This window comes from Fukomys damarensis, unplaced genomic scaffold (assembly GCF_012274545.1).
Source record: "Fukomys damarensis isolate Sample0158 unplaced genomic scaffold, DMR_v1.0_HiC HiC_scaffold_13, whole genome shotgun sequence".
Lineage (NCBI taxonomy): Eukaryota > Metazoa > Chordata > Mammalia > Rodentia > Bathyergidae > Fukomys > Fukomys damarensis.
In genome coordinates, this window is record NW_022900925.1 from 15,135,077 (window position 1) to 15,159,947 (window position 24,871).

Consider the following 24,871-nt stretch of genomic DNA (forward strand, 5'->3'; position numbering starts at 1 on the left):
AAAAAAAAAAAGAAATTTCAAAAAAGGGGCTGGGGGTGTAGCTCAGTGCAAAGGCCCTGGGTTTAATTCCCAGTACAAAAACAAACAGACACAACATTCTTTTTTTTTGTTTATTTTTGGTACCCGGGATTGAACTCTGGTCTTTGTGCTTTCAAGGCAGATGGTAGACCCACTGAGCTAAATCCCCAGCCCAAACAAAACATTCTTCTCTCCAATTTTCATTTGTCTCCCCCTTTATAGTGCTAGGGATTGAGCCCAGAGCCTCACAGCATGCTAGGCAATTGTCCTGACACTTAACTACATGCCGAGCCCTACTCCTATGTTTTTCTAATGTTTTTCTAGCTGTAGCTCTTGCTGTGGGTGTGTGATCCACACTGAGCTAGTTTTTTGGTTAGTGTGTATTAGCCATTAGAATATATTAGAAGAGTGGGTTCCATTTTGGCATTATACACACACAGGACACACTGTGATCCTTCTCCCTTTCCCTTTTCCTCCCCAATCCCTCTCCTCATCTCTAATATCTCCCTTCCACTTTCACGTCATCTTTTTATTTCAAAATAGCATTTTTATTACTTAAAAATTTAAAAAACCCAGCAATACCAGAAATACAGATGTATTTTCCTGGGCTTTCGCATTTGCTGATTTTTTTTTTTTTTTTTTTTTTTTTTTCAGGCACTTGCAAGGCAAGCGTGGGCCCGCTGACCTAAATCCCCAGCCCCACATCTGCTGATTTTTATTCACAATCCTCTTTCGATACAATTTACAGCCTCTTCCTCATTTCCAGTCTGAGTATGCAAGTGCTAAGTGGAGAATTAAATGCGTAAAGAGTAGAAAAAATAAAAAAGCAAAGTCGTGAAACTAACTCGCATGCAATAGGTCTTATGAGGGTGAGGGGAATCTGAGACATAGAGTCAGATAATGGAATTGGAAGGTTTTTTTTACTTATTTATTTTTATAATTTCTTCTTCTTCTTTTTTTTCTTGGTAGTATAGAGGATCGAACTCCGGCCCTTGCACTTGTGAAGCAGGTGGCGGAACCACTGAGCCAAATCCCCAGCCCAGGAATTAGAATGTTTTAGCTAACGTTCTTTCAGTCATATCTGTCTTTTGCTTCACATTTAAGGATGTGGATTAACTCAGTGGAATTTAAGTCCCCTTTATGTTCTCAGTACAGCTGCCCCACCTCCTCATCTGCAAACCCACTGTCCATGGTTGTCAACAGCTCTCTCAAGTAATCCTCCTGAATGATGCCTGTTGTTTCTTCATCAATGCAAGCAAGAGAATTTCTAATAACATCTTCAGAGTCCACACCATTTACTTTCTCAGGAAACATGGCAAAGAACATGGTGAAATTGATGGTTCCCAAGGAGCATTCATTATGACACCAAGGGATGCCTAGTGGGATTCTGCCCTAGAAAAGCACGCACCACATGCAAATCTTTCTTGTCAATGAACATTATCTTTATTCTAGTCAATCATGTTGAAGACCTCTGTGAACTCTGACTCTGTGGCTGGTCAAATACGTCGAACATGTTGGATGCTGCACACTAAGGATTCTTCTTGATGGTTTTGGAAATTGCCTTTGTGCTCAACAAAAATTTCTGGGCCGGACACCAGATTGGCAGTTGTCCTGTGCCAGGTGACCAGAGGCAGAGACAGCATGGGGCTATTCATCTTTCTCTTTCTCTTTTTCTAGATTTCTCATATCAGAGAGAATATGTGATATTTGACTTTCTAAATCCGGCTATTGCACTTAACACAGTGATCTCCACCACCATCCATGTTCCTGCAAATGACATGATTTCATTTCATCTTTGTGGTTGAATTTATACCTGTTTTTTTATCCATTGGTCTGTTAATGAGCATCTAGGCAGTTTCCAAACCTTTAGTATTGTGAATTATACTGAAATAAACATGGGAAACATGGGACGTTAGCCAAGCTGGTGGTGCACCACTGGAATTTCAGTACTCTCGTTGGCTGAGGTAGGAGGATCATAAGTTGGACTCCAACCTTGGCAATTTAGGGACTTAGTGAGAACTTGTCTCAAGATAAAAATTTTTAAAAAGGGCTGGAATTGGGCATGTTGACCTGGGCCTGTAATTCCAACACTCAGGAGGCTGAGGCATGAGGATCTCTGCAAGTACAAGGCCAGCCTGGGCTACATAGCCAGACCCTGTCTCAAAATAACCAAAATAAATAAATAAACAAAAATAAAAAGGGATCTAGAGATATAGCTCTGTGAAGGTCCTTGGTTCAATCCCTAGTATCTAAATAAATAAATAAATAAATGTGGGTGTGTTATTTATTTATTTATTTTTATTATGAGACAGGGTCTCATTGTGTAGTTTGGGATGGTCTTGAACTCACTATGTAGCCCAGGCTGGTCTCGAACTCACAGGGATCCTCCTACTTCAGCTTCCCAAGTGGTATTACAGATATTAGCCACCTTACCTGGTACTCTGTTAATTTTTTGTTTGACAGGGACACAGCCAGATTTCTTTTTGTTTGTTTGTTTGTCTATATTCACCTCTCTCTTATTTTGTAATTTTTGGGTGTGGTGTGAGATAGTCATCATGGCCAGAAAGAGGAAAGAGAAATGGTGGGGGGCACCCTAATCAGTGTAGTTCTCCATGGCATCTTCTTTTTTTCTAGGCTACTGACAGCTCCTCTCTGACACTCAGGAAGGATTATTTTTACTATTATTGTCTGTGGTGCTGGGGACCCGACCCAAGGTTTCACATGTGCTAGCCAAGTGCTCTACCTCTGAGATAAGTACCCTCCTGGCAGGCAGGGTTAAAGCTCTATTTGTGAACACCCATCAAGTCGCATTGTAAGAACCTGAGTTCTAGTCTGCCGTCCTGCTACGATAGGAGCTCTATAAAGTTGTCTTTTCCTTACTATATTTTTGAAGGCAGGCCAGTGTTTTTTTTGTTTTGTTTTGTTTTTGTTTTTGGTACGGGGATCGAACTGGGGTCCTTTCGCTTGCAAGGCAGGTGGCGGCACCACTGAGCTAAATCCCCAGTCCTTCCGCACTATATTTTCAACCCTTCTTACGCAGTGGACAATCAATAGATAATTCAATCAAGGATGGCTGAACAAAGTAATGATTGACTTGGAACCAGTACTGTATATCAAGTCTGAATTTATGAGAACAAACACGGCACAATTTTGACAAATTTATTAAACTTCTGATGACTTTACTCTCTGGCGGAACGATGTCTACAGCCATTTAGAAGATTAAAAAAAAAAAAGATAATATTTACTACAAGGCCCAGAAACAGCCTCAGAAACGCGGGAGGCGGAACTTGAACCTACACTGACCACACCCCCTTACGTTCAATTTCTTCTTATGGATCCACCCCTTCCGGAGCAACGTGCAACCCTAATTGGTTTTCTTACCAATCCATCTGAGTATGTCGGCGCCTATTGGATCAAACTCTGAACCCCGTGGCGCACTTCCCGGCTTTGGGAACGCGGAGGACGTCGGTTTGCCGCCATTGTACTGCAGGGAAAGTGGCTGTCTGTGTGAGAGCTGTAGGGTGCGTGGCAGGATTCAAGGCCCCGCTGCGGGAAGCGAGGTTGGGTCGGGATGGGTCGGAGGTGTTGGACCAAGTCGGGGTGCATGCACTTTTAGGGGAAAGGGACTGCAGGCCGTTGGGTATCCGGAGGTATTTCAGGTATTCTTTTTTAGGCCTGGGCCTTGCTCGTTAATTTTTCTCTGTCGACGCCCCCCTGGATTCTCCGGGCATGGCCGGAGTATTTCCATACCGAGGGCCGGGTAACCCGGTGCCCGGCCCTCTAGCCCCGCTGCCGGACTACATGTCGGAGGAGAAGCTGCAGGAGAAAGGTTAGCGGCGCGCTGGGACTGGCGACTGGGCGGGTGTGCGCGTGCGCGCAGGAGGGTTCGACGTTCCCTTTTCCGCATGTTTTGGCAGGTCCATGAGATGTCAAACCTACCGACTATTTTACTTAGTTAAAACATTGTAAGCGCCTATTTACAGGCGCTGGTTCGGTGGGTGACGTAAATCCCTATGGAGTTTAAATTTCAATGGGGAGATAGGTAATGAAAGTCCCAAATAACCAAAATGTCAGGTAGTGATAAGTGCGATGAACAGTTGGCAGAAAGCGCTCCTCACGTTCCTTGACAGGAGCTTAACCCAGGGGCAGGGGCCATGGTTGTGCAGTCCTTTAAACTGAGGTACTTTTGTAGCCCGAAAATGGCAGCAGTTGCAGGCCAAACGCTATGCAGAAAAACGGAAGTTTGGATTTGTGGATGCTCAGAAGGAAGACATGCCTCCAGAACATGTCAGGAAGATAATAAGAGACCATGGAGACATGACCAACAGGAAGTTTCGACATGACAAAAGGGTCTATTTGGGGTAAGGAACATCCTGGAATAATACCACTTGGAATTTGGTCCTTTTTCTTTTTCTGTACTATAGGTTGCAGTCTTAGGTGCTTTGTTATTTTGGGACAGAACTCTTTTACAGCCCATCTTGGCTTTATAAGAACAAGGAAAAAACCACCAGCATGCTTTAATAATTAGATTTTCCAATTATACAGTGGTTTGCTGTGGTTTCTTTTCCCGATCTGGGATTGGTGCTTTAGTTTGTCCTCTAAGGCTGAGCATAGTGGCACAGGCTTACAGTCCCAGAACTTACAAGGCGGGAGGCTGAAGCAGGAGGATCGCCACAAGTTTGAGGCCACCCTGGACTACATAGGGAGTTCTAGGCCAGCCTAAGCTATATAGCAAGACCCTGTTTAAAAAAAAAAAAAAAAAAAGGAAAAATGCCGGGTGTGGTGATCACGTCTGTAATCCCAGCACTCGGGAGGCTGAGGCAGGAGGATCACTGCGAGTTTGAGACCAGCCTGGGTTACACAGTGAGTTCCATGTCAGTCTCAACTACATATTGAGACCCTGTTTCCGAAAAACCAAAAGGGGGGGGGTCCTGTAAGCTGGACATGTGGTGCATGCCTATAATCCCAGCACTCAAGAGGCTGAGGCAGGAGCGTAGTTGTGAGTTTGAGGCCTGCCTTGGCTACATAGTGAGTACAGGACTAACCTAAATACATAATGAGGCCCTGTCTAAAATAAATGAAATAAATAAATAAAATGTCTCTGTCATTGAGTAGGACAAGATCCACAGTTGGAAACTTTTTGCATTCTTAACTACTTATAACTTCTCATGCTCAGAGCTCTGAGATTTAGGGATTTACCTCACTCATTTCTGTACTGCTGTTTTTCTGTGGTCCTTTGCTGGGTGAGTATAGGAACAAATTTCTTAGCAAATCTTTTTGCCATTTGCACATAAAAATGTTAGCCACTTAATGAACTAACTGGTTAACAAGAGCTGTGGAAGCCAGGCAGCCAGCTTGCTTGCTTGTTTTCTTCCTTTTTTTTTAGGGGTAGTGGATGGGAAGGCTTTAGTACTGGGCATTGAACCTAGGGAGCACTGAACTACAGCCCTAGCGCTCTCTCTTTTTTGGGGGGGGTTTTGAGAAAGGGTCTCACTCTGTAGTTGCAACTAACCTGGAACTCACTATGTAGCCCAGGCTGGTCTCGACCTCACATTGATCCCCCTGCCTCAGCCTCCCGAGTGCTGGGATTACAAGCATGTGCCACCACGCCCAGCAGCCCCAGCTCTTTTTATTTTGAGACAGGTTCTCATTAAACTGCCCAGGCTGGCTTTTTTTTGGTACCGATAATTGAACTCAGGCAAGTGCAGTGCCACTGAGCTAAATCCCCAGCCCCTGCCCAGACTAGCTTTAAGCCTATGATCATCCTGTCTCACCTTCCTGAGTAGCTGGGATTATAGGCCTGTGCCATAATGCACAGCTCAAAAATACTTTTTTGAGCATGATGAACATTTTATTTTTTCATATGGAAGGATTGGAGGGGAGAGAATGTAGAGCAGCCTAATCTTCAGAGGGACAGCTGTTGGTTAAGAGGGACTGGTTCCCAGTATTGTGGAACTGTGAAGTTTAAGAGGCAAAGTGGCGTAAGGTAAAGGTGGTGATAGGGAGGCAGGGCCCCTTATGAAGGACCCATGTATTGAGTTGGGGAGCGTGGACTACAAGGTATAATTTTCTGTGGAACATGGTATTATGATAACTGAGTTTTCAGAATGGGACAGTAACAGATCACCTTGCCGTTTCTGTTCATTTTTCTTTCTAATGTGGCAGTGCCCTAAAGTACATGCCCCATGCAGTCCTCAAGCTTCTGGAGAATATGCCTATGCCTTGGGAGCAGATTCGGGATGTACCTGTACTGTACCACATCACTGGAGCCATTTCCTTCGTCAATGAGATTCCCTGGGTCATTGAGCCAGTCTACATCTCCCAGTGGGGGTGAGAGGGATGGGATATGGTGTGCCGTGGTGGTGGTGGTGATTGGGGGTCAGTGGGTGGAAACCTATGTGTGGAATTCTTGCCTTCCAGGTCAATGTGGATTATGATGCGTAGAGAAAAAAGAGACAGGAGGCATTTCAAAAGGATGCGATTTCCTCCTTTTGATGATGAAGAACCACCCTTGGATTATGCTGACAACATCCTAGATGTTGAGCCATTGGAAGCCATTCAGCTAGAGCTGGATCCTGAGGAGGATGCTCCTGTATTGGACTGGTTCTATGACCACCAGCCTCTGAGAGACAGCAGGAAGTGAGTTGTGGGTGGGAGTGTAAGGAGAGCAGTTGGTGGTATGGTCTTGCTACTTGCCAGCTTGATGTGGCCCCTCTTTTCTTTCCTAGATACGTTAATGGATCCACTTACCAGCGTTGGCAGTTCACATTGCCTATGATGTCCACTCTTTACCGCTTAGCCAATCAGCTCCTGACAGACTTAGTGGATGACAACTATTTCTATCTGTTTGACCTGAAGGCCTTCTTTACCTCTAAGGCACTCAATATGGCCATTCCTGGAGGCCCCAAATTTGAACCTCTTGTTCGAGACATTAACCTCCAGTAAGTTGGTGAGAGGGATTTTAGGCACAATGGGTCAAATAAAATCTAATAAGTAAAATCTAATTTTGATCTTTAAGATCCTGCCTTCACTTCCAAACTAGCCTGCTGATTCTTGAATTTGTATCCTAGGGATGAAGACTGGAATGAATTCAATGATATTAACAAGATCATCATCCGGCAGCCTATCCGCACTGAGTACAAGATTGCTTTTCCTTACTTATACAACAACCTTCCACACCATGTACACCTCACTTGGTGAGAGAGCTGGAACAGCATTTGGAAAGAAGGCTGGTAGTTAGGTTGAGCCAAATGCCAGGAGAGCTTTGATTGATTCTTCCTTTTATTTTAGGTACCATACTCCTAATGTTGTGTTCATCAAAACCGAGGATCCCGATTTGCCAGCTTTCTATTTTGATCCTTTGATTAACCCAATTTCCCATAGGCACTCAGTCAAGGTGAGAGAAATGGATGCTTTTCTTTTCTTTAGTTTTATTTTGCGTGTGTGTGGTGCTAAGTAGCAAAGTCAGGGCCTTGCACAAACTAAGCAAGTGCTCTACCATTTACATGGGAAGGGGCCAGGGATTTAGCTCAGTGCCATTGCCTTCTTTTTAAGCACAAGGTCCCCAGTTCCGATCCTTGGTACCAAAACAAATAAACAAACATGGGAACACCTGACCTTATCTCTTGTCAGAGAAACTATATTAAATGTAGTTCAGGCTGGCTGGGCATAGTGGCGCACGCCTGTAATCCCAGCACTCAGGAGGCTGAGGCAGGAGGAACGCTGTGAGTTCGAGACCAGCCTGGGCTACATAGTGAGTTCCAGGTCAGTCTCAACTACATAGTGAGACCCTGTCTCCGAAAAAAAAAATGTAGTTCAGGCTGGCCTTCACCTAATGGTGATCCTCCTGCCTCAGCCTCCCGAGTGTTGGGATTACAGGTGTGTACTATCACATCCAGCTGAGGAAATTTCTTGAGGTTGGCTGAAGTCTTCCTAGTTAAAAATTCAGCTAGAGAGAGGCATGTTTTGCATCCTGTTAAGTGTCCCTCTTGAATTATAGGATAATTTGAGAGTTCAACAGTTGTCTCAAAACAGGTTATTTGTGTACTCTTGAAGGGTTTCTGTGATTATTTGGGCTTATCAATAATCTTCCTAGGCTCTCTGTACTGTGTTCTGTGGTGCTTTTTTAAAAAATTTCATTGAAATATAATTAACATACCTTACAAATCATACATTTACAGGGTCTAATTTTAGTGACATTTAGTTTATTTTTAAGATTTATGCAACTATCACTACAGGCAATTTAAGAATATTCTCATCACACCAAAAGGAAGCCTTTAGCAGTCACTTTCCTATTTCCCCCCACTTCCCTTGCTCTAGGCAACTACTAATCTACCTTATGTTTCTATAAGTTTGCCTCTTCTAGACATTTCCTGTAATGTAGTCACACACTACATGTCTTTTGTGATTGACTTCTTAAACTTAGCATGTTTTCAGTCTTCATCTGTGTTCCATTTGCTTGTTGGGTTTTTTTTGTTGTGCTGCTAGGGATCAAATCTCAGTGGCTTTATGCATGCTAGGCAAGTACCATTCAGGTATACCCCTGGTATCCATGTATTCCTTTTCTTTTTTGCCTTTTTGAGACAGTCTCACTATGTAGTTGAGACTGACCTGGAACTCACTGTGTAGCCCAGGCTGGTCTCAAACTCAGTGATCCTCCTGCCTCAGCCTCCTGAGTGCTGGGATTTACAGGTGTGCGCCACCACACCCAGCCCCCTTTTTTTTTTTCTTACTGTGTTCTTAACATGAGCAAATTTCCTTCATCTCCTTCCTAAAACCCAGTCTTTGGAGTTAGGGCAGGAAGTGACTGCAGTTTTTGCCTCTTCTCGTATTGGGGAGACACTTGGTGGTAAACCAGTTGGGGTATGAGGAGAAATGCTTTCCTGGTTGATCCTGGTTCATTCTTTGTTCCCTTGGTGTCCTTTGCTGTGGCTCTTAGAACTTCTCTTGTGTGGTAGCCCAGTTTCCATGGCAGGCATAACCACTGTGTTTGGCCCAAGAGTTTCCCTCTCATCTCAAGTCGGTGCTCAGTTCACTTGGTGCTCAGTCTTTGTGGGCTTCCTTCTGCAGAGCCAGGAACCGTTGCCAGATGATGATGAGGAATTTGAGCTCCCAGAGTTTGTGGAGCCCTTCCTGAAGGACACACCCCTCTACACAGACAACACAGCCAATGGCATTGCCCTGCTCTGGGCCCCACGACCCTTCAACTTACGTTCTGGTCGCACCCGCAGGGCCCTAGACATACCCCTTGTCAAGAACTGGTAAGGCTTCTACTTAGAAGGATGATAATAAACATTTAGGAGAAAAGATTCCATCTAAGAGTGTGTGTAGCCTTTTCTAAAGTGTCTGGAAGGAGAGATGAGAAAAGCTCTCATGGTCTTGTTTTTCCAGGTACCGGGAGCATTGTCCTGCTGGGCAGCCTGTGAAAGTGAGAGTCTCCTACCAGAAGCTGCTTAAGTACTATGTGCTGAATGCTCTGAAGCATCGGCCCCCTAAGGCCCAAAAGAAGAGGTAAAGTCTTCAAGGGGCATGTTTCAATTTCATTCATTCATTTATTTTTATGTCAGGAATTGAACTCATGGCCTTGAGCTTGCCAGGCAAGTGCTGTGCCACTAGGCTACATTCCCATCCCTTCAACTTCTGTTTCAAAGATAATTACTAGACTCACTCTATTTATTCCCACACTAGGTATCTCTTCCGCTCTTTTAAAGCTACCAAATTCTTTCAGTCCACAAAACTGGACTGGGTGGAAGTGGGACTACAAGTTTGCCGTCAGGGCTACAACATGCTCAACCTTCTCATCCACCGTAAAAACCTAAACTACCTGCACCTGGACTACAACTTCAACCTCAAGCCTGTGAAGACCCTCACCACCAAGGTGCGCCTGCATTGAACTTCAGGGCTGTCCTGGCCTTAGGGTTGGATGACTAGTTTCAGTGAGGCCTGCGTCCATTTGGGTCCATTGGTCATTACTGTTCTTTGTGTTCTTGGCTTCTTTAGGAAAGAAAGAAATCACGTTTTGGGAATGCTTTCCACCTGTGTCGGGAAGTACTGCGTTTAACAAAGCTGGTTGTGGACAGTCACGTTCAGTATCGATTGGGCAATGTGGATGCCTTCCAGGTGAGGCCTGGTCTCCCCAACCCCTGCCCAGGTGGGAAAGCTGGACCTGGCTCAAGCTCATTCTGGCCGCACAATTGTGTTGCAGTTGGCAGATGGATTGCAGTATATATTTGCCCACGTGGGGCAGCTAACGGGCATGTATCGATACAAATACAAGCTGATGCGACAGATCCGCATGTGCAAGGACTTGAAGCATCTCATCTATTACCGCTTCAATACGGTGAGACCTGGTCCTTGCTGACTTACTTTCCCTGATCTCTTTTCGCTTTTGTTTTTTTGTTTTGTTTTGTTTTGTTTTTCTGGTACTGGGGATCGAACTCAGGTCCTTGCGCTTGCGAGGCAGGCCACCGAACCGCTGAGCTAAATCCCCAGCCCAGATCTCTTTTCGTTTTTAAATCTAGTCAGGACTCTTTCCAGGGACCTCTTTGGAGAGACGTTATGAATGTCATTATTACCTTCACTTTGTGAATCTCAAAACACTTCCCCCCAAAGCCTACTTCTAAATCCAAGTAGGCAACATAGATCACAGTTTTGATGTGCCTTCAAGTTTCTCATTTACTCTGATTTTATGGTGGTGTTTTATTTTGTTTTCTTGTGTACTGAGCCACAATCCCCAGCTTTTTTTGTGTGTGAGACACCCAGCTTTTTTTGTGTGTGAGACAGAGTCTTGGTAAGTTCCCCAAGCTGGTCTTAAACTCATGATTCTCCTGCCTCAGTGTCCAAGTGCTGGGATTATAGCTGTGTGCCCCCATGCCTGGCTGCTCCCCTGTTGTAGATATTGAGGTCCTAGATTGTTTCCTTTTTTCCTTTCACTGTCATATATTTCTTCTGCTCTACCTCTGCCCAGTTTTGTCCTCCCCCCACTCCCCGGAACCAAGAATCAAACTCAGGGCCTTGCACTTGCCAGGCAGGCACAGTGCCACTAAGCTACTGAGCTGCATCACTTTTTTCTTTTTTTGCTTTGTGTTTTTTATTTGTGGTGCTGAGGATCAAACCCAGAGATTTACACATGATAGGCAGAGTGTTCTTTCAGTGAGCTATATCCTTGGCCCATCTGGCCCATTTTCTGCTTTTATCTGAATGAATTACTTACTTGTGTTTTTGATGTCTGCTTGGGATTCTAGGGCCCTGTGGGGAAAGGCCCTGGCTGTGGCTTCTGGGCTGCTGGCTGGCGGGTCTGGCTGTTTTTCATGCGTGGTATTACCCCTTTGCTGGAACGATGGTTGGGCAACCTCCTGGCCCGGCAGTTTGAAGGTATGTGGGTTTTTTTGTCCAATATCTCCCTTCATTGCTCTTCTCTTATTTCTTTTTTTCTTTTTTTGGTAGCAGAGATCAAACTTTGGGCCTTGCACTTACAAGGCAGGTGGTGGCACTACTGAGCTAAATCCCTGGCTCTCATTGCTCTTTTTTATCTGTTCCCTACCCTTGTTTGCGAACCCCAGGATTCTCTTTCTTGGGCTTCTCTTCTGAGGCTTGAGGCTATCATTCAATTGCAGGAATGGAAGTTTCTCAGAAGTATAGTTGTGAATATTTTTGTCTGTGCTACTAAGAGCTGAATCCAGGGCCTTTGCACTGGCCCCTGCCCCCTGCCCCTGCCTTTTTTTGAGTCAGGGTCTCACTGAGTTGCTCAGTCTGGGCTCCAATTGGTAATCCAACTGTCCCACCCTTTTAGACTACTTTGGTACCAGGGATTGAACTCGGGTCCTTGTGCTTGCGAGGCTGGTGAAGGAGCCACTGAGCTAAATCCCTGGCCCTTTTATTTTAGACTTCTAAGATTACTGGCATGTACCACCATAGCTAGCTGGTAGTCTGTGGTTTTGCATGTGTTGTTACTCTCCATTGATACCACCTCATTGGACCATTCCTTCACTTCTAGGCCGACATTCAAAAGGGGTGGCAAAGACAGTAACAAAGCAGCGAGTGGAGTCCCATTTTGACCTTGAACTTCGGGCAGCTGTGATGCATGACATTCTGGACATGATGCCTGAAGGGATCAAACAAAACAAGGCCCGAACAATCTTGCAGCACCTCAGTGAAGCCTGGCGCTGCTGGAAGGCCAACATTCCCTGGAAGGTAGGTTTCTCTCCAGCTCAGAGGGAGCCTGGTCCTCCATGGTTCTGAGGTTAGGATTACCACTCCCACACACCTTTAAGGAGCTGTCTGACTTCTGTCACTTTGTCATTGGGTCTGTTTTACCCTCAGGTCCCAGGACTGCCAACACCCATAGAGAATATGATCCTTCGATATGTGAAGGCCAAAGCTGACTGGTGGACCAACACTGCCCACTACAACCGAGAACGGATCCGCCGAGGGGCCACCGTGGACAAGACTGTTTGCAAAAAGAACCTGGGTCGCCTCACTCGCCTCTACTTGAAGGCAGAACAGGAGCGGCAGCACAACTACCTGAAGGTTGGATACAGAAGGCTGAGCTTGGTGTTGGGGGCTCTGGGTGGGAGGGTGGACTACAGAGTTGGGAACATGGCTTGTTCTGGCTTTTAGGTATGGTAAGAAGCTAATTTCAAATCCACTTTGCAGGATGGGCCTTACATCACAGCAGAGGAAGCAGTGGCAGTATATACCACCACTGTGCATTGGTTGGAGAGCCGTAGATTCTCACCCATCCCATTCCCCCCACTGTCTTATAAGCATGACACCAAGTTGCTGATCTTGGCTTTGGAACGACTCAAGGAAGCTTATAGGTGAGGAGTGGGGTAGATGGGTTCCTGCTGGGCAGGGTGATGAAGGAAATATCATCATTGTCAATCCAAAGAAAAGTTTAGCCCCAGTGCTTTCTTTGTTTGGTACACAATGGTTTTCTTCATTCACCTTTCCTATTCCTTTGTCAGTGTGAAATCTCGGTTAAACCAGTCTCAGAGGGAGGAGCTAGGTCTGATCGAGCAAGCCTATGACAACCCCCATGAGGCATTGTCCCGCATCAAGCGTCACCTCCTCACACAGAGAGCCTTTAAGGAAGTGAGTGAGATGCTATGTTCTTCATTCTTGCCACCCGTGGCATCAGGTGATTGGTGGATTGGTGTGATTCAGTTTCTTGTCCCCTAGGTGGGCATTGAGTTCATGGATCTCTATAGCCATCTGGTGCCAGTGTATGATGTGGAACCACTGGAGAAGATAACTGACGCATACCTAGACCAGTACCTGTGGTACGAAGCAGACAAACGCCGCCTTTTCCCACCCTGGATCAAGCCTGCTGACACAGAACCACCTCCATTGCTTGTTTACAAGTGGTGCCAAGGTAAAACTCTCGAATCATTCCCTGAGGAAGAGGAGGAGGAGTGAATTGATCTGTATGTCTACATTTTTTTGTTTTGGTTTTTTTGAGACAGGGTCTCACTATGTAGTTGAGACTGACCTGGAACTCACTATGTAGCCCAGGCTGGTCTTGAACTCACAGCAATCCTCCTGCCTCAGCCTCCTGAGTGCTGGAATTACAGGCGTGCACCACCACACCCAGCCCTAAATTCTTAAATCCTCCTCTCTCAGCCTCCTGAGTGCTGGAATTACAGGCGTGCACCACCACACCCAGCCCTAAATTCTTATCTCTGCAGCATGATTGGTTCACTTTTTTGTTGGATGGTAACAAGGGAATGAATAGTCTTGATGTTAAACTAAACAAAGGTGACACTTGCAGTGATCTTGGTGAAGGAATGGAGTGGTAGCAGGATTGCATTTTGGTGTGTGTGTTAATAGCTTCTGTGGGTACCGTTCCTGAAAGGGAATGCCTAACCTTCTGGGGACTTGTCTTGCCTATTCTCCAGGCATCAATAACCTTCAGGATGTGTGGGAGACCAGTGAGGGCGAGTGCAATGTCATGCTGGAATCTCGTTTTGAGAAGATGTATGAAAAGATTGACTTAACACTGCTGAATAGGCTGCTGCGACTTATCGTGGACCACAACATAGCTGACTACATGACAGCCAAGAACAATGTTGTCATCAACTATAAGGTGTGTTTTGGGGTAGGGTAGCAAGGAATTGTGAGAATGAGGGGTTGTCTGGCCTACTCAGTAAGATTTGCTGAAAGGAGAATGAAAGAGGTTGGACCAGGAAAAGCCTGAGCCAGAGGTTGTTAAGATTTGCAGTTTTTTTTTTTCTAGGACATGAACCATACAAATTCATATGGGATCATCAGAGGCCTGCAGTTTGCCTCATTCATTGTGCAGTACTATGGCTTGGTGATGGATTTGTTGGTATTGGGATTGCACCGGGCCAGTGAAATGGCTGGGCCCCCTCAGATGCCAAATGACTTTCTGAGTTTCCAGGACATAGCCACCGAGGCTGCCCACCCCATCCGACTCTTCTGTAGATATATTGACCGCATCCATATTTTCTTTAGGTGAGTGGCTGTGTCCTGTGTGGTGCGGAGGCATACAACCTACTCTGGAAGCAGCAGTAATGTCTTAGTTGACTCAGTGCGGGGTGGGGTTTTAAGTGGAATGAAGTCTGGGGTGAGATCACATCTGTGGAGTTGGGGGAGTCTCGGGGTCATGCTGTATTTGGGCCTCAACAATGTACTCTGCCTGCTGTAGGTTCACAGCCGATGAGGCTCGAGACCTGATCCAACGCTACCTGACAGAGCATCCTGACCCCAACAATGAAAACATCGTTGGGTATAATAATAAGAAGTGTTGGCCCCGAGACGCCCGCATGCGCCTCATGAAACATGATGTCAACTTGTGAGTCTAAGTTGGGGGGTGAGGGAGCTTCAAGGCTGTCAGCCTGAGGTGCCCATAGCGCAGTTAGAAGGCATTGAGTAAGTTGTGTCCCTGGTGGGATGAGTGTCACCGTGTTGGGATTTCATCAGTCTGGTCTGTGAAGGGAAGTTCTTCCAGGAGACTAATGTAACAATACCTTCGCTCTGGGCAGGGGTCGGGCAGTTTTCTGGGACATCAAGAACCGTCTGCCACGATCAGTGACAACAGTTCAGTGGGAGAACAGCTTCGTGTCTGTGTATAGTAAGGACAACCCCAACTTGCTATTCAACATGTGTGGCTTTGAATGCCGCATCCTACCTAAATGCCGCACCAGCTATGAGGAGTTCACCCATAAGGATGGGGTCTGGAACCTACAGAATGAGGTACAGCCTGGGAAGGGAACTAGGAGTAACTTTACTGCTCTCCTACCTCCGTGTTCAGTGGGGCTGAAGAATACAGGCATTTATTTTCATTTTCAGTCCATTGAGGCTTGGTGGAGGGTTGGGCTTTTTGGTGGTCAGAGTTGATCTTTGTCCCCATGGCAATTCCAGAGACAAGTTAACCCTAGTTTTGTGGTTTAGGTTACTAAGGAGCGGACAGCTCAGTGTTTCCTGCGTGTGGATGATGAATCAATGCAGCGCTTCCACAACCGTGTGCGTCAAATTCTGATGGCCTCTGGCTCCACCACTTTCACCAAGGTATGTAAAGCCTCTGCCCCCGCTTTCCTCATATCCTCAGCTCATCTCACATCCCTTTCAGTTCTCCCCTTGGTTTGGGCTCTTTTCTTCCCAGCTTTGCTTAGTGCACCAGTCTCCATTCTTTATGGGATAGCCAGATTGACTCTCATTTATTTTCTGAGAATTCCTTGTAGGGATTTGGCAACCTACATCTGTGGAATTATGAAGATTCTAAATTAAAGTAAAAATTGTTTGGAACAAATCATCATTTTTGCATTTCTCAGAGGCTTGTTAGTCAAGTTAGGTAGCATTTCAACTAGTATTGTGGAGTACCTATGCAAAAGCATTCTCACTAGGTATCTTTATTTTCCCTAATTACAGAGGGCTTTGTGAAGGCACCTGAAATTAAGAAAGAATGTGAGGTTTGGTTAATTGTGTGCACTTACAGTTTTGCAAGGTTTAAATAAAGTTACCTTACCCTGGTTTCCCTTAGTCTAACTCATACCTATAATATTTCCTTTCATTCTGAACTTTTTATCTCTTTAAATACATGACATAGACAAAATGATTTGTATATTTGAGTAAGCTTTTCTGTGTGTGTGTGTGTTTGGTCTTTTGAGACAGGTCTCACTATATAGTTCAGGCTGACCTTGAGCCTGTAGGAATCCTCCTGCCTCAGCCTTCTGAGTGCTGGGATTACAGATGTGTCCCACCATGCCCAGATTTTTTGTTTTTTTGAAATGCGATCTGGCTATATAGGTTGACCTTGAACACAATCCAGATTGGCCTGAAACTCCTGGTATTAGGATTACAGGTATACATTATTATGCCTGGCTCAAAGATGCACTTTAATAACGTTCTTTACCTAAGCCAGGTTGTAATACCACCACCCTTGGAGGCTGAGGCAGAGGACACCAAGTTTAAGTTTTGCCAGTGGAATTTAGTGAGATCTTGTCTCAAAGTAAAAAGGCCTGGGGATGTAGCTCAGGGTGAAGGCCCTGATTCAATCCCCAAATACTATGGTGGGTGGAGAGTTACCTAAAACTTTTCATTACACTTTTTTTTTTAGTGTAGTGCAAGGGAAAAATAAGTTAGTTTTCAGTACTTAGGGACCAAACCCAAGGCCTCACATGTGCTAGGCAATTGCTTTGCCCCTGAGCTCCAGTCCAAAAGTTTGTCTTTTTAGAGCGGTCTTTCTCCTAGCAAAGGGAAATAGTAAAACTCGCTATTAGTAGCTGTGTTCTAGGCATTGTACACCCACTAGATGCTAGATGTAAAATTGAGTCCTTTTTTTAAAAAATTGGGTCCTTAACCTATGAGCTCACTAGTTAGAGATAGAGGTACATGATCAGAGAACAGTGATGGGACATAGTGTTTATAAAGCTATCTACAGTGAGAATCTGTGAGAGCACTAGAGTGCTGTGAGACTAGAGTCTACTCTAGTTCATTCTGGGAGAGGTAGAGGAACCACTTCTAAAAAAATGTAGCTGGGCATGGTGGCACACACCTATAACCCCATCACTTGAGAGGCTGAGGCATGAGGATTGCCGTGAATTCAAAGTTAGCCTGGCTACATAGTGATTTCAGGGCCTGCTTGAACTACATAATGAGAGCCTGTCTCAAAAAAACAAAACCAAACAGGGCTGGGGATTTAGCTCAGTGGTGCCGCCGCTTACCTCATATGCACAGGGTCCCGAGTTTGATCCCCAGTACCAAAAAAAAAAAAGAAAAGAAAAAAGAAAAGAAAAGAAACCACAAAAATAGACAAAAAGAGATGCAGAATGTGATAAAGCAGGCAAAGGAGGGCATTCAGCTTTAGAGGTGAGCAGATATGCCTAGCATGGTACCCCTGGGGCTGGTAAAAGTGCTGGAGGGCCAGGGATTTAGCTCAGAGGTTCAGTGGCCTGCCTTGCAAGCACAAGGACCTGAGTTCAATCCCTGGTACCCCCCCCAAAAAAAAAAGTTTGCTGAAGTTGTCAAGTTGGGAATGTTAGGAAACAAGTCTGGGTAAATGGACAGGAGCCATATCTTACTAAGAATCTTGTTTACCTGGTGTGGTGGCCCATGCCTGTTAATCCTGGCACCCAGAAAGCTGAGACAGCATTGTGAATTCAAGGCCAATGAAACCCTGTCTAAAAAAAAAAAAAAAAAAATCTCGTTAGAACGGGTTTGCTGGCGCATAGCAGTAATCCTAGCTAAGTGGGAGGCTGAAGCAGGATTGCACGTTCAAGGATAGCCTATTCAATTTAGTGAGACCCTGTCTCAAAAAAATAAAAAGGGTTGGGGATGTAGTTCAGTGGTATAGTGCCCTTGGATTCAGTCCTAAATACTGAAAAAGAAAAAAAAAAATCCTATTAGGGCTGGGTGTATATCTGCAGTAGAGTACTTGCCTCAGGGAACAGGAATTGGTAATTAGCAGGTGAGATCAGCAGATCTTTTTATTGTTGGGATGCCAGTTCTGCCAGGAAGGGAAGAAGTGAAAAAATAACTTTTAGAGTTTATTATGGGTAACTAGATGGATGTCTTCTAGCCATCAACTGAGAGACTACAAGAGAGCTCTTCTAGTTCAGGGTGTCCTTGAATTTACTATGTAGCCCAAGCTGGCCTCGAACTTGAGGCAGTACTGCCTGGACTACGCAAGTGCAGTCTGCACAAGCCTCCCAAGTGCTGGTGTGTGCCACCACACCCTACATGAAGAGCCATTTTACTTTCTTTTCAAAATTGTATTTATTTTCTTTTGAGACAGTCTCAGTGTATTGTCCTAGGTCTTTTTTTTTTTTTTTTTTTATTTTGTGGAAGCAGATGTGTTTAATTGTAACGCATAGCCACTATTATAATTTAATGTTATATTATTTTTTTATTGAGTTTATTGGTACTTTTTAAGCATACAGTATAGTTACATTCATCATTGGGCTCTTGTACCTTTACATGATGTATCTTGTTTCTCATTTTTTCTCTGTACCCCTGCCCTTCCTTTACCCCCTTCACCCTTCCCTATTTACAAAGACTTTGTTTTCAATTTTTTGTATTCTCATATTTTTACTTTTCCCTTATTTCCTTTCCCCTGTCCTTCCCACTTCCCCTACACCTTTAGATCTTTTCTTCCTATTTCACAGTGTCAGTTATACAATTTGGATCTTATTTACACTTTTAGTTTTTCACCCCAGAGAAACTATTAGAAACTCCTGAACTCAAGCAATCCTCCCCTCTTGGCCACTGGAGTAGCTAGGACTACAAGTATGTGCCACTATGTCCAGCTTGTCTTTTTGGTTTGGGGGGCTGGAGGTTGAACCCAGGCCCTATAATATACTAGACAAGTGCTCTTCTCCAGTGGCTATATTCTCAGCCCTGAAAAGCAGGTTTAAGCGGAACAAGGAATAAATTTAAGATAGGTAAAGTTGGAAGTTTGTGAGAATATCCAGGTGGAGTTGTCCAGCAAATATTTACTTATATTGAAGTCTGGGACACATACATGTACATACGTGTGTGTGTGTGTGTGTGTGTGTGTGCATGTGAAGTTGCCAGGGATTTAGCTCAGTGGTTTGGTGGCCTGCCTTGCAAGCGCAAGGACCTGAGTTCAATCCCCGGTACCACAAAAAAAAATAAATCAAGTATATATGTGTGAAGTTTGGTAAAGAGGTCTGGGTTGAAGACGTAAAGGAATTTGTTGAAAGCTTGAGTGAGCAAGACCACCAGGCCACCAGGGAGAATGTAGATTCAGATGAACTGAGGGACAAGCTTGGGGCCATAGGGAACACCCAGAAGCACTGCAGTCAGACCCCCAGGAGAGTGCTGGGACACTGGATCCAAGGCTGGAAGGAATGATGTCTAGAACTGGAGTAGCTGCTTAGCAATGTTAGTTGCCTAAGAGCATTTGAGTTAGATAAGGACTGAAAAGTATCCATTGGACTTGGCAGTTAGGACGTCATTAGTGACCTTACAGCTGTTTCAGAAATAGTGGGGATAGAAGCCAGATGGCAGTGGGTGTGGCTTTATGGGAAATGAGGGAGTGGAGACAGCGAGGCTGTCAGTCTGCCAGAGATGGAGTGAGAACATTGGATGCCACCTAGAGGAAGCTGTAGGTCAAGGCAGGTTGGGTTGTTTTGTTTTGTTTTTTGGTACTGGGGATGGAACTCAGATCCCTGTGTTTGCAAAGCTAAATCCCCGGCCCCAAGGCAGGTATTTTGAATGGGAGCGACATGGGAGGGTTTAAGTATGTTGCTCAGGGGTTAGTTAATTGTGCCTACATTTTGAAAAGTTTTAAGTATTATTAGAACTTATAGTAGTACCCTTTGAATTAGTGTCAGGCTTTGAAATCTCAAAAAACCAAGGGAAAAAAGGACTGGAGCATGGTGGCACAAACCTGTAATCCCAATACTCAGGCTGAGGCAGGAGGATCACTTGAGTTCAAGGCCAGCCTGGGCTACATAGTGAGATCCTATCTCAAAAAAAGATAGGGTGAAAATATCAGAGTTTCTACTATTTAGAACCTAATATCAGGCAACAAGTGGTTTTAAAAAGTAAAAAGTGTGAGGCCCTAGGTTCAATTATTAGCAGTGAAAAAGAAAAGAAAAAAATTTTTAAAAGGTGAAAGGATCAGGTGTGGAAACACACACCTGTAATCCCAGCACTCCAGAGGCTAAGGCAGTAGGATCTGGTGAGAGTTCAAGGCCAGCCTGGGGTACGTAGTGAGATGAAATCCAGCCTAAACTACATATTGAAACCCTGTGTCAAACAAAATAAAAAACAGAAGTAAAAAGAAGAACCAGGGATGTAGCTCAATGGCTCTGCTCCTGCCTGGCAAGTGCAAGGTCCTGGGTTTGATTCCCATTACCAGAAAAGTAAAAGGGAATATTGGACTTGTCAGGAATTCATTCATACTCCCTTACCTTGAGGAATAAAACAGTGGCAGCTACAATAGAAATGGAGTATTCTGGAATTCAAATCATGCAGCTGGCTATTTCAAGAGCCATGTACAGTGAGAGCATTCACTAAATGTGGTGGGAACTGTGCTACTGGAGTCAGCTTGCATCAAGCCCCGCATCTGGCCCATTTGGGCCAACCCTCCTTACATAGATAGCTCTGCTGCCTTGATTGTCTCACCCTGTGGACAGATGTGCTGGATGCTTCAGCCTTCTCTTCCCCACTTGTCTCAATACTACTGTTTGCTCAAGGCAAATTCATTCCTGCCTGCCTGCCTGTGTTTCCTTTTTTCCCTCCCACTGAAACCTGGGCCCTTGAATAGGTGTCTGATGATTGCAGCCAATGTGATTTTTCACTGCAGTAATTTGCCAGAAGATATATTCTTTACCTTAAGGTCTTAATTGTATCATTTGGTATTTTGTGATGTGTCCTTTTTTTTTTTTTTTTTTTTGTACCAGGGCTTGAAGTCAGGACCTTGTGCTTGCAAGGCAGGCATAGTGTTGCTGAGCTAACTCCCCAGCCCTTCATTGATTTTTTTTGCTCATACAGTGTCCTTATTTTGGATTATGTACTTTGGATTTAATTTGCTTTTACTTTTCTAGTTTGTTAAGATTAAAGATCAGGTGGTTTTTTTTTTTTTTTTTGAGACAGGGTCTCACTATATAGTTCAGACCGCTCTGGAACTCACTGTGTAGCCCAGGCTGGCCTCGAACTTACAGCAATCCTCCTGCCTCTGCCGCTGCTGGGATTACAGGCGTGTGCCACCATGCCAGGCTCTTTTTTTTTTTTTTTCTTCCCCCACCCAAGCTCTTTAATAGGTTGTTTTTGTTTTCATCATTTTCATTCCCTGCCATCCCTGAGATTACTGTATTTGGTCTTATTTTAACAGTGTTTATATTGAATTATTTTTTAATTGAAATATAATTCACATACCCTGAAATTGACACAATTTTAAAGCTATGTAATTCAGTGATGTCTAGTATATTCATAAGTTTGTAACCATTCCTACCGTCCCGTTTCATATTTTCATCACCCCAAAAAAATTCCCATGAACATTCCCTCAGCTTCTACCTACCACCATCCCTCACCTTCTAGCCATGGCATCTCCTTCCTGTTTGTGTGGATTTGCCTATTCTGGACACAACAGCCTTTCTCTCTCTCCCTCCCTCCCTCCCTCTCTCTCTCTCTCTCTCTCTCTCTCTCTCGTCTCTTTTCTTTTCTTTTCTTTTTTTGGTTTTTTGCGACAGGGTCTCACTATGTAGTTGAGACTGACCTGGAACTCACTATGTAGCCCAGGCTGATCTTGAACTCACAGCGATCCTCCTGCCTCAGCCTCCCGAGTGCTGGGATTACAGGCGTGCACCACTATGCCTGGCTGTCTCTCTCTCTCTCTCTCTCTCTTTTTTTAAACAAAATGGTACATATTGTAGCCTGTGTTAGTATTTTAGTCCTTTTTATGGATTACCATACTTTGCTTATCCTTTTTTAAGTTTATATAAATTTGGCTTTTTTCCCTACTTTCTAGCAATTATGACTAGCACTATTATGAATGCTTGTGTCAGTTTTTGTGTGGATGTAATGTTTTAAGTTCTGTTGGATATACAGCCGAGAGTGGAATTGCTGGGTCATATGCTCACCATTCTTTTGAGGGACTGCCAGTTTCCAAAGCAGTTGCACCCATTTATAGTCTCACCAGCAGTGTTTGAGGGTTCGATTTTCTCTGTATACTTACTAATGTTTGTGTTCTTTTGATTATGTCTGTCCTAGTGGTGTGAAGTATTAGCTTATTATGGTTTTGATTTATATTTCTCTATTAACTAATGATGTTGAGCTCAACTCATTCTTGTGTACTAGGGATGTCACAAATGGAATCGTGCTCCATAGTACCACCTTCTACCCCCATGGCTCATCTAGAATTTACTCTTTCCCACTAATTTTAGATTGTGAATAAGTGGAATACAGCTCTAATTGGCCTTATGACATACTTTCGGGAAGCTGTGGTGAATACCCAAGAACTCTTGGACTTGCTAGTAAAGTGTGAGAACAAGATCCAGACACGTATCAAGATTGGACTCAACTCTAAGATGCCAAGTCGTTTCCCCCCTGTTGTGTTCTACACCCCAAAGGAGTTGGGTGGACTCGGCATGCTCTCAATGGGCCATGTGCTCATCCCTCAGTCTGACCTCAGGTAGGGCTGGGTTGAAAATCTTTAGTGCTAGACTCTGTTGCTTAAACCCTGAGGGAAAGGAGTGTTTCCTTACTTTTAGACTTTATGTTTATCTCTAATCTTGGTTGTCCAAAACAGGTGGTCTAAGCAGACTGATGTCGGTATCACACATTTTCGCTCAGGAATGAGCCATGAAGAAGACCAGTTGATTCCCAACTTGTACCGCTACATACAGCCATGGGAGAGTGAGTTCATTGATTCTCAGCGGGTCTGGGCTGAGTATGCACTCAAGAGACAAGAGGCCATTGCTCAGAACAGGTGGGCATCCCTGAGGGTATGCCATTCCTGAGGCGGGGTGGGTGAATTTTGAGTCTTGTGTGGAGGTTGTGGGCAAAGCATACCATGCTTTTAGAAGGGTAGGAAGGAATATTAAACTCTTCACATGAGAAAGTATTTAAGACCTCAATCTTATTTTCTTGGTCAGACGGCTAACTTTAGAAGATCTAGAAGACTCATGGGATCGCGGCATTCCTCGAATCAATACCCTTTTCCAGAAGGACCGGCACACATTGGCTTATGATAAGGGCTGGCGTGTCCGAACTGACTTTAAGCAGTACCAAGTATGTGGAGGGGATTATTGAAGGGTTTTCCTTGAATCTGTAAAACTGATGACCATTCCCAGAAACTTAATGAAAGTAGGCATCCACCTAGAATTTTGATTGTAACTACCTTACCATCTAGGTTTTGAAGCAGAACCCTTTCTGGTGGACACACCAGCGGCATGATGGGAAGCTCTGGAATCTAAACAACTACCGTACAGATATGATCCAGGCCCTGGGTGGTGTGGAAGGCATTCTGGAACACACACTCTTCAAGGGCACTTACTTCCCTACCTGGGAGGGTCTTTTCTGGTAAGGACTCTCTTTCACTGGGACTGTCAAAACCCTCTGAACTCACCCCTTCTGTGCTTTTGTGGTCTAGTATAGTGTTTCAGACACCCATCCCCTGGAGGTCATCTCACTTAGTTCTTCTACTTCCCAGGGAAAAGGCCAGTGGATTTGAAGAGTCCATGAAGTGGAAAAAGCTAACGAATGCTCAGCGATCAGGATTGAACCAGATTCCCAATCGTAGATTCACCCTCTGGTGGTCCCCAACCATTAATCGAGCCAATGTAAGTGTGATTGTTGGACAAGGAAGATGAAAACTAAAAACATGTTTCCACAGACTTAATTATGTCCTGAGAACCAGAGTCTCTTGATCTGTGATATCACATTCTCTGTTCCGGCAGGTATATGTGGGCTTTCAGGTACAGCTGGACCTGACAGGTATCTTCATGCATGGCAAGATCCCCACGCTGAAGATCTCTCTCATCCAGATCTTCCGAGCTCACTTATGGCAGAAGATCCATGAGAGCATTGTTATGGACTTGTGTCAGGTGGGCTAGAATTGAGGGGTGAGGATAACACAAAAAGAGTGAGGTCAGCTTGCTCGTTTGTGGATGGAAAATCCCCCTTCTAACCTCAGGATGAGGCTCCTGTTACCTTGTTATCTTAAATTCTAGCAGCTTGTTGTAAATAAGCTTTTGTAATAAATGCAAGATCTTTCCTCTTTCAGGTGTTTGACCAGGAACTAGATGCACTGGAAATTGAGACAGTACAAAAGGAGACAATCCATCCTAGAAAGTCCTATAAGATGAACTCTTCCTGTGCAGACATACTGCTCTTTGCCTCCTATAAGTGGAATGTTTCTCGGCCTTCATTGCTGGCAGACTCCAAGTAAGTGTTTTATAACCTAGCTCTAGGGAACCAGGAACCTCAGTATTACTGTTCTTCTAGCATTACTACTTTAAGAATTGTCCTTGTCTGCCTTTCTTTCAAATGTGGAGCCTATCAACACACCTTAAGTCAGATTGCTGATTATTTGGGGTCTTACTGATCTGCAATGGACAGAAGGGACTGATGGTTTGGGGATTTAGGTATAATGGTTCTCATGGTTCTGGGGACACCAACATCAGTTATACCTGTAACTTCATGAAAATTGTACCTTTCTCTACCTTCAGGGATGTGATGGACAGCACCACCACTCAGAAGTATTGGATTGACATCCAGTTGCGCTGGGGAGACTATGATTCCCATGACATTGAGCGCTATGCCCGGGCCAAATTCCTGGATTACACCACAGACAACATGAGTATTTATCCTTCACCCACAGGTGTGCTCATTGCCATTGACCTGGCCTATAACCTGCACAGGTAAG

The 24,871-nt window shown here is 44.6% G+C and overlaps 1 protein-coding gene across 2 annotated transcripts in view; it reads left to right on the forward strand.

Annotated features, from left to right (window-relative positions):
• Positions 1 to 3,445: 3,445 nt before the first annotated feature.
• Prpf8 (pre-mRNA processing factor 8) overlaps positions 3,446 to 24,871 on the forward strand; it is a 29,293-nt gene continuing 7,867 nt past the window's right edge. The window contains exons 1-32 of one of the 2 annotated variants that reach the window (XM_010642156.3): positions 3,446 to 3,539; positions 3,692 to 3,847; positions 4,211 to 4,379; positions 6,184 to 6,348; positions 6,439 to 6,657; positions 6,747 to 6,959; positions 7,089 to 7,214; positions 7,309 to 7,414; positions 9,088 to 9,278; positions 9,409 to 9,528; positions 9,706 to 9,895; positions 10,018 to 10,137; positions 10,223 to 10,357; positions 11,262 to 11,391; positions 12,014 to 12,210; positions 12,340 to 12,546; positions 12,673 to 12,836; positions 12,984 to 13,110; positions 13,198 to 13,390; positions 13,914 to 14,101; positions 14,252 to 14,490; positions 14,684 to 14,830; positions 15,021 to 15,231; positions 15,430 to 15,546; positions 22,389 to 22,636; positions 22,754 to 22,933; positions 23,100 to 23,235; positions 23,357 to 23,526; positions 23,657 to 23,786; positions 23,904 to 24,050; positions 24,230 to 24,390; positions 24,675 to 24,866. In XM_010642156.3, the coding sequence (XP_010640458.1) occupies positions 3,748 to 3,847; positions 4,211 to 4,379; positions 6,184 to 6,348; positions 6,439 to 6,657; positions 6,747 to 6,959; positions 7,089 to 7,214; positions 7,309 to 7,414; positions 9,088 to 9,278; positions 9,409 to 9,528; positions 9,706 to 9,895; positions 10,018 to 10,137; positions 10,223 to 10,357; positions 11,262 to 11,391; positions 12,014 to 12,210; positions 12,340 to 12,546; positions 12,673 to 12,836; positions 12,984 to 13,110; positions 13,198 to 13,390; positions 13,914 to 14,101; positions 14,252 to 14,490; positions 14,684 to 14,830; positions 15,021 to 15,231; positions 15,430 to 15,546; positions 22,389 to 22,636; positions 22,754 to 22,933; positions 23,100 to 23,235; positions 23,357 to 23,526; positions 23,657 to 23,786; positions 23,904 to 24,050; positions 24,230 to 24,390; positions 24,675 to 24,866 (5,138 nt within the window). In that variant the 5' untranslated portion in view covers positions 3,446 to 3,539; positions 3,692 to 3,747. Of the gene's footprint in view, positions 3,848 to 4,210; positions 4,380 to 6,183; positions 6,349 to 6,438; positions 6,658 to 6,746; positions 6,960 to 7,088; positions 7,215 to 7,308; positions 7,415 to 9,087; positions 9,279 to 9,408; positions 9,529 to 9,705; positions 9,896 to 10,017; positions 10,138 to 10,222; positions 10,358 to 11,261; positions 11,392 to 12,013; positions 12,211 to 12,339; positions 12,547 to 12,672; positions 12,837 to 12,983; positions 13,111 to 13,197; positions 13,391 to 13,913; positions 14,102 to 14,251; positions 14,491 to 14,683; positions 14,831 to 15,020; positions 15,232 to 15,429; positions 15,547 to 22,388; positions 22,637 to 22,753; positions 22,934 to 23,099; positions 23,236 to 23,356; positions 23,527 to 23,656; positions 23,787 to 23,903; positions 24,051 to 24,229; positions 24,391 to 24,674; positions 24,867 to 24,871 lie in introns of both variants that reach the window. The other variant, XM_033762859.1, reaches the window with a different exon arrangement.